This window comes from Glycine soja, chromosome 19 (genome assembly GCF_004193775.1).
Source record: "Glycine soja cultivar W05 chromosome 19, ASM419377v2, whole genome shotgun sequence".
In the NCBI taxonomy this organism is placed as follows: Eukaryota; Viridiplantae; Streptophyta; class Magnoliopsida; order Fabales; family Fabaceae; genus Glycine; species Glycine soja.
This window is the reverse complement of record NC_041020.1, coordinates 27,863,491-27,877,727: the sequence shown is the minus strand read 5'-3', so window position 1 is coordinate 27,877,727 and position 14,237 is coordinate 27,863,491. Positions and strand designations below refer to the sequence as shown.

The 14,237-nt window shown below is 33.0% G+C and overlaps 1 protein-coding gene across 1 annotated transcript; it reads right to left on the bottom strand.

Annotated features, from left to right (window-relative positions):
* Positions 1–6,048: 6,048 nt before the first annotated feature.
* On the bottom strand, positions 6,049–13,714 carry LOC114400308 (AUGMIN subunit 6-like). Its single transcript, XM_028362711.1, has 13 exons — positions 13,348–13,714; positions 13,199–13,255; positions 12,998–13,092; positions 11,943–12,093; positions 11,446–11,571; positions 11,161–11,317; positions 10,648–10,708; positions 10,305–10,566; positions 9,296–9,421; positions 8,443–8,601; positions 8,099–8,345; positions 7,251–7,730; positions 6,049–6,773 (listed from the first exon to the last, which is right to left on the bottom strand). Exons 1-13 carry the CDS (start codon positions 13,561–13,563, stop codon positions 6,733–6,735), a joined length of 2,178 nt encoding a protein of 725 aa, XP_028218512.1. The 5' UTR covers positions 13,564–13,714; the 3' UTR covers positions 6,049–6,732.
* Positions 13,715–14,237: the final 523 nt, after the last annotated feature.

The window sequence follows — 14,237 nt, the reverse complement described above, 5'->3', positions numbered from 1 at the left end:
ATGCAACACACGATTCTTAGTTCAGGAGACAATTGACCAGAGAAAAATTTTGCCTGCTAGAAATTTCACAATCAAGCTGGATGAAAGGTGGTGTGATTGTGGTAAATTCTAAAAAGTGCACTTGCCTTGTTTTCATGTTGTTGCTTGTAAGCATGCTCACCATGAGTACAAGAACTACATACATCTTGTGCATGCGTTGGAAAGTGTCTCCAACGTATATAGAGTATTGTGTGAGGAATTATGCAACAAAGTGTATTGACCATTGTGTCACGAGTCAAAAATCTGCCCTGACCCAAAGAAGGAAAGAAATTCTAGGGATCGTCATGTCTCCTCTCATATACACACTGAAATAAATATTCAAGAATCAGGTCAGCCAAAATGATGTTCCATGTATCACATCCTAATTCATTCAAAAAACAAATGCTCCTTTTGTGTAGGTTCAAGCCAACAACATTAAGTTTATATCATATTCATTGTATTTTAAAAAATTTGTTGTATTGTTTCAAATTTAAATACTTTGTTATATTGTTTGTAATTTTATGTCTATTTTTTAATTTAAATACTTTTGTTCAATTCAACTTGTTGGTTAAATATGTTTTTTTTTTATTTCAATTATGTTGTTGATTAATTGTGTATTTCAACAATCAAATAAAATGAAAATACAAAGGATTTAAAAAACATATACAAAATAATATTTTTTTAGCAACAACATATGAAAAATAATATTTTGGTTTAACAAAAACAAGATAAATATAGACAATTATTAAAACAAAAAAATTATAAAAAATAAAAAACAATTAAAAAAATTATTAAAAAAACATAGTTTAGAGACCAACTAAAAAAGTAGTTTAGAAATCAGTTCCTTGTGCAAGTAAGTCAAGAATCCATTTCTCATCTTGCATAATGATTTGTATCACTCATGTAAATAAAATAAAATAAAAACTTGTATTATTTGTATAATTTATTGTTTTTTAGGTTAAAAAAAACGTACAATACCACATTCACATTTTAGATAGCAAAATTAGTTTTTCTTTCAAAATTTAATTTTTAAAATTTAATTTAATTTAAATAGACTGAACATGTAAAGGACTTTTATATTATAATCTTGTTATATATTGACACCAACAACTCAATAGTTTGAGTGGTACTAGGTCAAAGTTGTATGCATTGTCAATGTATATTTTTTATAATGACAATAAGTAAAAAGTCATAATAAGTATGACATTTAAATTGTTGTAAAAGTTAACCAACATATTATGCATATCAATTTGTGATTGAATAACAATGAATTTTTTTTCACATAAATCATTTACTTTTATATGTTAAGATATAAAATAATATTATTGACTTTTATAATAACTATAGATGATTTCTAATTATGAAAAAATGTTAATTAATGGTATCTTTCAAAACAGTTTTTTAACATAGTCTTTGTTATTAATTAAAATTGATTAAAAATGAAAAAAAATTATTGTGTCATAAATCATACTTTCTTATAAAAAATAATAAATTACACTTATAATTTTGTAATTTTTAATAATTTTTAAAAAAGTAAAAAATATGTTAAAAACAGTGTAATAGAAAAGTTTTGTAACACTCTTATTCTGATAAACTAACGGTGTAAAAAAATCTTGACACCCATGCTACACGAAAATTAAAATTTTAAAATATGGTTTATTAATACAAATGTTCTTTTAATAGTAACTCTGTCCAATTCAATTTTACCCAAAGTTAAATAAATTATCACTTAGGCTTCGGCAGCAGCCATTAGTGGGCACACGATGGTGGTCCCCATCTAATTGGCTATGAAGATCTTAAGATAATTTCGATTGTCTTACTCAAACTTTGAAGAAGGTGCCATGAACACAGTTAAGGTGTGATTGGGATAAGCCATATTTTAAATAATAATTTCTTATCATGATAATGACATTTTATTATTAAAAAATTAGTCAAGATTTTAGGGCTGAATGAAAATAACATCTTTTTCATTGTTTCCAATCGGTTAATGGATACCTGTTAATGTTGCTTTCAAATAAATTTTTGTATGAAAATCACATCATCATTTAAAAAATGAGTGGTTGAATAATTTCAGTCATTACTTAACAAATTTTTGTATGAAAATCACATCATCATTGAAATGAAATGAGTGGTTGAATAATTTCAGTCATTACTTAACACGTATTACCGAGGAAAATAAAAAGAATGAAAGCCCAACCAGTTTCATTGTGAAGAAATCGTACCATATATAGTATCATTAAAAACTTGAATTCTAATCATCAATTATTACAGTGTTTTATCAACTTTGAAGCAAAAATTATTACTGTTTAAATTATGATTCACATGATATAAGAAATCACAAATTATATTACAGAAGCTACTTTGCCCGCTAATTCCATAAATAATTTTAAAGTCAAGTATTATTATAAATTTTGATTTTAATAAATAAATATTTAATATACCATCAAACGTGTAAATCAGTTGATATGAGCATATTTTAAGATATTTTAGTAATTTATAGTTTGAACTTCGAAACATAGAAATGCTTATGTTCAAATATGTTGAATTGTAAAAAAACAAAAAAAATCCTTTGTAACCAAAAAATTAAGGTGAATTCAATACAAAAAAATATTTTGATGTGTATAAATTTGAATTGATTTTTATTTTAAAAATATGAATATTTGAAGCGTTCAACACTAGTATCTAAAATATGCACATGTTCTCATGAGTTTGAATTTCCTTTATGTAGATGTAAGGACTCTAACACTTAATTTGAAATAACAAATATCACACTAAAAGGAAGGTTAAATATCGTATTAGAAAAATTTAATATTTTTTTCTAAAGATAAAATGGTTTTTAAAAAGATCATTATCACAAGCTTAAAAAAAGTGCTCTTAATAAGAGAATTTATATTCAAAAACTTGTGGGTTCAAGGATAAAACTCAAGCAACTAAAGATAAACAAGTTATGACAAAAGTTAGAGTGAAATCACAAATTTTACACAAGTTCACTTAATCTGAACTACGTCGAGTTCTCATTTACACAACTGTAAAAAGTTTCACTAATTAAAATTCATTACAAATGAGTTTTTACTCTATCACTCCTAGCTACAATAAGTATTTTCTATGTCACTTTTAGCTTATCCTTAATCTCTCACTAAGATTAAAAACACTCAAGTACTCTTTGATCATTAAGTCACTTGTGCCTTTCCAAACAATTTGATTGATCTATTGCTTAACATCTCATTGAGGTTTGTTCGTTGCTTGAAGATTCTCAATGCATCCTTTTGAGGCTTGGTTATTAGATTTGGGTTGAGTCAGTGGGTCAACACATTCACTTAGTCTAACGTACTAGGTCCAAATTCTCTAAAGAGTTGTCTGGGTCACTAAGAAATTTTTAAAATATAAGAAAATTATAACTACAAGAGGATTCTACAATGCACCATAGCTTTAAGTGGTTTATGGTGCACCCTATTTTAATAGCTTATAGATTAATCTTTGGTATACCATCTTACTACAGACTCTCCATGTTTGATCTGAATCGCTCTCTTGTTGATGTTGTTCTTTGTCATAGCTTTGTCGCCAGAGGTAATTTTTGGCGACGATAATACTTTTGTCTCTTTCTGCATCTTCTCATTCTCTATTCTTCTCCCAGCACCTCCAACTCCCCACATTCTCCTTCCCTCTCTTAGGTTATGAACCAACATTTTCCATCATTATTGCAAAGCTCGCAACGCAAAAGGCAATTGACTGCTCAATCTTAAGGTCTTAAATGCAGGTCCACAAAAGCACCTGTGCATCGATCGGATTGTCATATATGAGGCAGAGGATGCCAATGTTGTTGTTGGAGACCTCCTTGATATATGAAATGCATTGTTGTTGTAGAGTTCCAAGTCAAAAGATAAGGTGCATTTAATGCATAGTAGGAATTGAATTTTTACCACTAAGGTTTAGGTGGTTTAAATGCAAAGTGGAAGATTGCATTTTACAAGATGAAGCCTATTTGAATGGATGCATTGAAAGTTGTTTTTGTTTCAACTTCCAAGAGAACTTATTTATTATAGTTGGTGACAATCTTCACTATAAATAGAGAAGAAAATTAGTGGAGAAAACACACATGAAGAGAAATTGTGAAACATAGTCACTTTGTTGAGAGAAAAGTATCTTGGTTTGATATAGTGTTATCATTTCTTGTAACTATTGAGTGGGATACTCGAGTTTGTAGAGGTGATACATAATTTAGGATGGGTTACAATCTTGTAATCATTTTTGTGATAGTGAAATACTTTTTGAGACAGTTTCGTGAATGTGTGCAAGAGGTGTCAAACCATGCAAAATTCTTGTGTTTGTTATTATTTTTCCTACGGTATAATCTTTATTGTATTCTCACGATCCTTTATGGGTGTAGGTAATTTTGTTTGAGGAAGCGTTGATTACCCAATAGTTGCAAAGGGAGAAGGCAACAATTCCTTTTGTTGGTCCTCTTACTATAATCCACGAACTAGACATGGCAAAGAATCTTGAACTTGCCTTTACTTTGTTGAGGAATACCTACTTTGACAAGGTATGGATACAAGTATGGGTGTTACCCGATTTTTTTAAACAGGAATGGGGATGAACATCTAACTATCCTTGTATCTGTACCCGCTATCATTACGTAATTTCTTACAATTTTTTGTTAAAACATTTTTTGGGTCACCATGATATTAGTATGAAATATCCACCAACTTTACTAATGATTAATCTTCGCCAAAGAACTTAGTTGGTCACCTTTAATAAGGTCTACCTTCCCAACCATGTTTTTTTTTTTTTCATTTACAAGGCTCAAACCCAATACCTTACTTTAGAGGATTGAGCCTAGTATCACTTCAGACCTACAACTTATTGGTTGTTATTATATATATATATATATATATATATATATATATATATATATATATATATATATATATATATATATATATATATATATATAAATTAAAAGTATAAAAAATGATGCGGTGGGCTTACCAGTGGATATATCTGAACTCAATAAAATCTGACAAATAATGAGAATAGGTATTCAAATACTAGACCTGTCTTTTTTAATAGTTGTCCCACTTTTTTTTTTTTGTAGACAGAGAGTCAAATTTGTCATCAACCCAACCCGACTCACCCCTTGTCATGCCTAAGATGAATATGAGTGAGTATTTTTTCTTGCCATCACTAACCGCTATCCCTCCCAACCTGAGAGTAAGTTGAGATTAACCTATAGATGTAAAGGAAGGAGGCATCAGGAGAAAGACAAGAAATGAAAAAGGAAATAAAAAAATATAATGTAGCCACGAGAAATGAAATTTAAAGTTCTATCACTAGCATCAAAATCAAAATACATTAGTAAGTTCTATTTATCATTAAAATTTTCTTTCATGTAAATTATATATACAAAATTTTATACTAATCTAAAATTAGTTAATACCTCATACCTCATTCGTACAAATCAAAATTGATGTAATATATTTCTTTTTAAAATATCTTTATCATTTCATGAGGTTTTTTGTTTTGCTTAATATGCTTCTTATATACAGATTCTGAATTACGTACATATTTTGGCCTTAACATTATCACCCATGACTCCAAAAATGTCAGAATAGTTTTAAGAAATTACTTATTTAATGACCCCCGTGTTGATCTTATCTTTCTTGCTAAGCATTATTCTACTACGCATCAATTTTGACTTTTGGGGGTAGGAAAGTCAAAGAATCGAAGTACTTGTTAATCATTTTTATTAACTACTATGAAATAGTCATCAATGCATATTTAATAACTCATTTAGCTACCATACAATTATGAATTCCCGATTCCATCGCAAACAATGTATAAGTATGATCAAATTAAAAAACTAAAATATGGATTAAAAATAATATTTCAAAATTCGATAGGTCCGTCTCAATCAAGCTCACAAAAATGTCAAATTCCCAGTCCATCTCTTTACCATAGCAACCAAAACGAAAACATCTAATCGCAGTTCTTAGTTTTGTTATATGCTAAACAAACAATTGGTGGAAGTCATAGCATTAAATCAAAGAATTATATTCCATTAATCAGTCATGTGCACAGTGTTATTTAAGAAAAGAAAAACACAAAGCAATGTCACTGAACAGTAAAATAAAAATGACGTGAGTTTCATTCCTGATATATTGCCAAGATACAAGGCCTAGATCATGTGATACACAACTGTAAAAATACATAAATTAATTGCAATCCAAGGATAGATGATGACTGACTAAATCGGATGCCAGAGGGTCGCAGAAAAAGCCCAGAACTGCATTTGTTATATCCACAAATTTGTTTTCAACAGGCCCATTGGGATGTCAGTCTACTTAAGCAGATGAAAATGGTTGGACTAAAACAACAAACAAGTGGATGAAAATTAGAATGTAAATTCAGGTGTTGGTTGAAGACACAACTAACTTCACCTCCAACCCAGGCTTGCATTTTGGATTTTAGTATCTTCATCCCAAAGTAAATCTTCATTCACCAATGAAGAACGCAGGTCACTCGTGGTTCCTCCCAGTAGTAGTAGGGCATCAACAGAGTCATAGATGGTGAAAATATACCAACCAAGAATAAATCATACAGGCATCGTGTTATATATAAGGTGAATGGAGTACATATCTCAACAAAAGAATAGCAATCCACCACATCAGTAATGCCATTTCTTCAATGAAGATTTGCAGGTTGCCAAGAAACTTTTCAATGGTCTATCAAGGCCGTTTCAGTCTCCGACAGAGGGGCTGCAACAACAAATTCCAACATGTGAGAGAGATCGTATAATGTGGCTAAGTTAAGAAACTTCTAGTATAAAGATATGATGGGGGCACAAGTACACGTTCGTCCCCCCACCCCGAAAAATGAGCAAAACCTGAAAATATATTCATATAAAGTATAACTTTAGCCCACCCAAATATCCTTATTCTAGTTTCTCCCATGAAAGTATGCTTCAGAAGAATATATCTGCATTAATCATACTTAGTTAAAAATATGCAAATGTAAGTTTTTCTGTGAAAATGGAGAAACCCCTTTGTAAAAGGGGAAGAATACAGAAACAAACATTAAAAAAGCATTTAAAAATCCCTACACCCAACCCCCTCTCCCCCCAACCCCCTCTCCCCCCAAGTTTTTTTCCTGCTCTGTACTATATTTCAAATAAGCAAAGCATTTAAAAAATATCAGGTGATAAGAACCAAAACATTGTTGAAAATTCAACATACCCAGCAAGTCTTCAAATGGATCTGTCAAAAGTGATGAGTCCATTAGCAAAGGTGGTGAGAAGACTTGATCCTGGGCATCCTCAAAATCAAAAATTGACCGCCGAGCATCAGATGTTGAATTTGAACCAGGATATGAGAGAAAACCATTAACATTGTCATAATCAGAGACAGAAAGCCTTTCCAAATCATTCAACATATCTGGAAATTCATCAAACTTTCTCTCCCCATGCCCACCGGATGCATGACTCTCAAGCAAGGAATCATCCATTTGAGATACAAATAATCTTTTGCTCCTTAATGAAGCTCCCCTTTTGTCTGCATCTAAATTAGAAAAGCTAGTTTCTGAAAGAGGGACAAAGAAATGCTCAGAACTTTCATCAGATTGACTATCCCGTGATGACTCTGAATTACATGACCGCAATGACAGAGCCGCTTCTCTTACAGACCTCTTCAAATTGTGGACATAGGAACTGTCACTATCTACAAAACAAAGCCATTATCAGCCACTGTGTTCTAACTGATGAAATCCCCTTGAAAAAATCATAAATAGATGATCCCAGTCCAAGAATGATTTTATATTTCTTAACATAACAGCAAGAGTCCTTTAAGGTTAAACATGGATGGTGCACAAGCTCACTTTCCTTTGTATTGAAGCTTAATTGAATTATGAAGAAGGGGGATCATGGAGGCAAGGATTGATTGAAATCCTAATCCATTGGTCAGAGAGGCTTTGATACCATGTCAACGACCAAGTCTCCCAAATGCATAAGCTATTGGGTGGAGACTCAAATATGATTTATAGCTCTAACAAAACATTTAGACAAAAGGCCTAAGATGACAAAACATACCTTCTGCTGAACTTGCTACTTCGTTATTTGAAGGAGGATCCAGTGATTTCCTATCAGAGAGGTTCTCTGTTTGGCTGGTTTGAGGAGAATTATTGTGCCGCCTTTGGACATTTCCAGCTTTTCCAGAAGATGGAGTCAAGCTAAACAATTGAGGAAGCTTTAAAGTGGGAGGACTAACAGAAACCTTGTCAAGCTGAATATTAGATATTCTAGAAGTCACCTCACTAACATCATCAGTGCTATTGTCCTGAACAATATGTGACATGGAAAAATAGGGTTAAATCATACATGGTATTGTGAAGACATCAAAGCAACAATCACATTATACTAAAATAGTAGAATACCATCCTCCCACTACTCTGTGTCTGGATAGGTGACGTTGATCGACCATTAGGTCTGTTCATTGGAGGTAGATTGGAGGCTATACAGTTAACCTTTTCTGTACACTCAGATATGGACTTCTGTATGGTTGGAGCAACGTCCTTGAGTTGGTTAATAAGCACCTGCAAATGAAAAATGCAACTATGTGAGATTCCTAGGGAGGAATTTTTCAAGTATAGGAAACTCTGTACAAGTTACTCAACCCCTACTGCAAAAAGCGGGAAGAAATAGTCAAAATATACATCAACATTTAAGAGTAAAACAAGAAGCTAACTCATAAAGGGAATATAAATCCTCCATAGCCAGTGCTATTTGCTGAATAGCAAAGGACAAAGCTAGCTGGAATTTTACTCATATACTTGCATTAATACATAAGCCACAGACATGCAATAATTATATACAAGCTGTCAGCAAAAAAGGAAAATAAAGTCTGTTTGCATCTTAAAAGATACAGTCCACCAACACAAAAAAATGCAGAAATTTATGCATAAATCTATTCCCTCATACATAAAGGGTGGGTTGAAGTGATCTCCAAACAAAACTTTTTTTCCACTCTAATAAACAACACCTGCCTAAGAAAAGTAAAATTTCCAGTACATCAATGTAACTTTCTGCACAATAAAAGTTCCAAAAAGATCAATTAAATAAGTAGTGTCAAAATATTAAGGACACCATTTCTCCTTCAGCATAAAAGCATCAAGTTGGTCTAAAAGCTTTATCATAAGTAAATGACTACTAAAATGAAGCTGCCTTTGGAATCAACCTAGGTAAGATCAACCGCTCTAGCACATTTTAAAGCATAATTTAATGCATTACCTGGAAGCTAGCCAAATGCTGCTGATGCTCTGCAAGGGTTGCTGCTAAAGACTCAGCATGGCCACTTGAATCACCTTCCTGTGCACTGCGCAATATATCAGGACCCTCTCCATCATTCGCTTTTGCCTACAGATCATACTATGGTTAGATGTTTCTATAAGTAACAAATATCAGTGAATAACAATATGATGTGAATTAACTTACTACTGGGCATTGTGATTCTCAACTGAATATAACGATAATAACTGTGAGTGTAGGGAAAGGGGAAATAAGATATAATTACAACAAATACATTTAATCACCAAGTATTTGGTGCAACAAAGTTTGATTATCTTAATTTTCAAGAGTTTGGACTATTGAACAACAAGCATCAACTATATATTACAAGAAATATATTAACAAAAACTTGGGACAACTTGTTAATCAAACAACACATGTTAAGAAAAGAACTTTATCATGATTTTAAAAGTTTTATAATTTTCCATGGTCTATCACAGAAATATAATGCTGAAAGAAATAAAATGCTAGATTGTTAGCTGATAAGATAAAAATCATGCATGCCCAAGGGTTGACAAAAATCAAGATATTTAACAAATAATATAACCAAAGCTGTTTGGTTTCTTACCCCAAAACATAAAGCCATTTAGTTAATGCAAAAACATATAACAGTGTCAGACACAGGCAATGGTCACAAGTAACATCAATAAACTTATATCACAGTTGATATCTCAGTAAAAAATAAAAATAGTGAACAACTATGAAGAGCTTGATTTTAGTTCTTGAAGTTTCTTTTTTTTTTTTTGTGCCATACTCAAAAAGTTAAAATTAGCTAATGACTTCCTATTCATAAAAGCAGTTTATGAAACCCTCATGCCTCAAACTGAATTACTATATAAACATATAACAGTGTTTCTGTCATTGGAAACCATAAACTATAGACATCAATGAAAGGAAGGAATTATAATAGCAGATAGTACCATCTTTAAAGAAAAGCTTGCAAAGAGCATACCAAATGAAGTGATTGTTTGTGGATACGCTGCAAGGCATGGGTCCATCGCCGTATAACCTCTGCTACATCAACAGTTTGGTGGGCTCTTCCAGTTCTGTCATCCACTCTTGTCAATGTCTCATTGCTAAAATGTGATCCATCATTCTCTTCTTTGTTATCCATCGCAGACAAATCCCCAGACTGAGCAGATAATACATCTGAATAAGGAGCTTGAGAACTCTGGTCCATTGCTGCAAGCAAAGATGATCCAGAGATTCGATATCTGAAATTTTGTATCAATAAGTTAGCTGGTAAATTTGGCCTACATGTATTGGACAGGCATGGCAAGCAATCACTACATTACCTATGTTCTCGATGAGCTATCAAGTCCTCAATAGGACCAGACGCAAGAACTTCATGTTGACCTGTATTAAAAACTCAATATCATCATAAGCTAGTCTTTTTTTATAAAAAAGTTAAAAAAAAAATAACAGAGTATTGTACGTCGCAGAGAGACAAAGCAAGGAACCTTAATATCTTAAATTGCAAGGATCCTAGTACCAATGGTTTATCATCAACACTCATTGAAAACATAATGAGCATATCAGAAATGAAAAAGGAAAAATAAAAGACTTTGAAAATTAGCAATTCTGTACGGCTATACCACAAAAAATGGCATGAGCATGTTAGACAACAATGAGAAGAGCAAAATCTTATTATTAATCAATTTACAAATACAGGAATTCAATTGTAGATATAACCCAACCTATCAACATATAATTAATTATCTAGCCCACTTAACAAAATCAAACTTACTAGAATTACATGATCCATTAGACATGCAAAGAGCAAGGGAAGTATTAATCTTTGCACTTACTTTTACGAGCTAATAAAGATTCCCATAGTCGAGTAGCCTTTGAAACTAAATGGGAATTTTGACTTGAACTAGAGACAAGATCGTCCCAGAGTTCTCCTTCCAACTTCACTTTATTCCTCAAGTCATGCAGTTTTTCCAATTCTTGTTGCAAATAAGCCTGTATTCAGATTTTACATTATAATTGCATTAGAGAATATTCTTGATGGGGAGAGGGGATACGAACTACATACAATATATAACATATATAAGCTGGATTTGGTACATAGCCTTCAGTAATTGATATACCTCTTCAGCACATAAACCACGAAATTCAGCAGTCATTTCATGAGCCAAATTCGACCACATAGCCTGCCGCTGTACAGCCATCTCTGCATTTTTAAGAAACTTTCTTCTTTCAAGGGCTATTCTTGCCTGTTTAAGACCAAAGACTCAATTGGGTTACTTAAAGGCCAAGTGACATCATCAACATAAGAACATGAAAGAAAAACAAATAAAGCAAAAAATAAAAATTATTTTCTTACCCATTTTAATCAGTGTGAGCAAAGAGAATGTAGAACAAAATTCAAAGGACATACACAGGCAAAGTAATATTAATACTTTTCTAGGACTTCAAAGGACTTCAGATTTAAAAAACAATTACACTAGAAGCACAACCATTTTTTTGTAAATGTTTGGAATGACAATTTTGCATTCTACAGCAAATATGCCAAACATGCACACATATTCCACATGATGATTGTCAATTCATCCTTCACTAAACTTTCATGGAATATCACCATTACCTTTGTAACTGGAAGTAGAGTAGCCGCATGTGAAAAGGCTACATCAGTCAATGGCGCAGGCAATGGGTTAGAAGATATGTCAGCAGTAAATGTCCGTCGATGAACCTCTCGTAAAGCATGCAAAGAAAGTTGCCATAGAAGCTCAACAAACCTACATCAAAATGTACACTCAAATAACTTCAGAACCATCTTTAACAAAATCCAAACAATGAGCTTCCATTGCCATCTTACCATATGAGACTACTATAACAATATAACAAAAGCCTTTTCCCACTAGGTGAATGTGAGCACTCTATGGATCCAAAAGTCATATAAACCAAGTCTATAGAAAGAACATCGAGATCTAAAGTCCTTTCTTCATTGGTTTCACTAACTGTTTTTTCTAGATCTCAATCTACCTCTAATATTGGGCTATTGTCCACCATATCAGCTTCAGCTTTTTATTACTAGGGTGTCTAATAGTCTTCTTCTCACATGGCCAAACAATTTTAGGTGAGATTCTAATTCTACCATCTTTTCCTCAACAAGTTCTACACTTACCTTCTCCCAAATGAATTAACTCTCAATCTTGTCTAGCATGTTCACTCATTCACCACAATGTCCTCATCTCTATAACATTTAGCCTAAGCTCTTTTTAGCTCTTTACCGACCAGCATTCAGTATCATAAAACAACGCTCAACGCCTCAGTAAAGGAATTTTCCTTTAATGGTATTATTTAGGGGGAAAAGTCTCAGTCCCTCAATACCTACAACTACTTTGTTCAGCTCCTAAATTCTTCAAAATAACTCTCTAAAAGCTTCAGCAGATTAGAATTGTCCATGACTTCCCTGAACTTTGTAAATATCCATTCATTCATAAACAAATAAAACCAATTCCACTCTCACCACAACAATGCACCAATTTACAAACCAATTTCCCAAAAAGGCAAACCCTTAAACTACATTCACTTTTCCCCCTCAGTATCCCCTTACTCCCAGGGATCAACACAGTCAACTGCACACAAACACGAATCAACAAAACATGGCACGATCCATCACACAAAAACACCACCAACCTAGGTCCACAGCATGTAGCAAGTGAAGAAACCCTCGAATTGCTCCTCGGAAGCGCGCCCTGCGACTCAAGCTCGCTAATAATCCCTTGCACAACCTACACAACCAAATTCCAGCACAATCCAAACACACATTCACTCAATTTCACACCAAAAAAAAAAAAGCGAAAGAGAGGAAGAAAATAAAACAGAAATCGATATTACCTTACGAAAATCACGCGACTGCGCGGAATCGAAAATCGGCCAGACCTTATCGAAATCCTGCGAGATCGAGAAAAAAAACCGAGGGTTAGAGCGAGAGATCATAGAACAGCGAAGAGCGAGGGAGTGGATTGAGAATTAGAGATATATACTTTCGCGGATTGAATTGGACCTCTGAGAGAGGAAAGGATGAAGTAGAGAAGCTGTTCCCCCAATTTAGGGTTCGAGTGACGGAAATGCCCGACCCGAGGAGTCGCGTTGGAGGCTCCGACTCCGATAATCGCCGGATCCAGACCCAACAACAAGCAATTCGTGTACATTGCACTCTCCAGCTCTATCTCTCTCTCCTTCTCTCTGTCCATCGTCATCACCTTCACACACTCTCTCTCTCTCTGTGTTCTTCTTCTTCTTCGTTTTGTTCTCTCTCTGTGTGTGTTTCGGTTGCTTTTGCTTCTTCTTTTTCTTCTCTCTAATCCTGCTCTATCGTGTTGTGCAATTGTGGTTTTGTTTTTTGATTTTTTTTGGTTTTCTTACTAGTATTTTTGAAAGGGGAGGAGGTCCCTGGGTTTGTGCAGAATTGCGGAACGGCTCCGCAATTTGAAAAGTAGGGGTGCGTATTGAATTTCGGGAAAATTTGGGGTTTTGTTTTTTAGACTTTTGCTTCCGGAAATGCACGACGACGTCGTTCGGTGCCGGCGAGAATTGTATCGTTGCACGTCTTGTCGTTTCGGGTTAGGGGAGGTGGAATGTTTTGTCGTGCTTGGGACCCAACCATGGATGATTAAAGGCTATATTAGATTACGATTTTTAAAAAATATTTTAACAAAAAGAATTCTTACAAATTTTAAAGATTATATAAAAATATTATGATTTATCATATTTCTTTGTAATATTTTTATGATAATTTTGATTTTAATAAATTTATATTATAAAATTTTAAAAATTTAAAAGGATTTTATAAATTTATAAGATTTGAAAGAATTTTATGAATTTTAAAAAATACATTTAAAATTATAAGAGTTAGTGAAAAAAATTATAATAA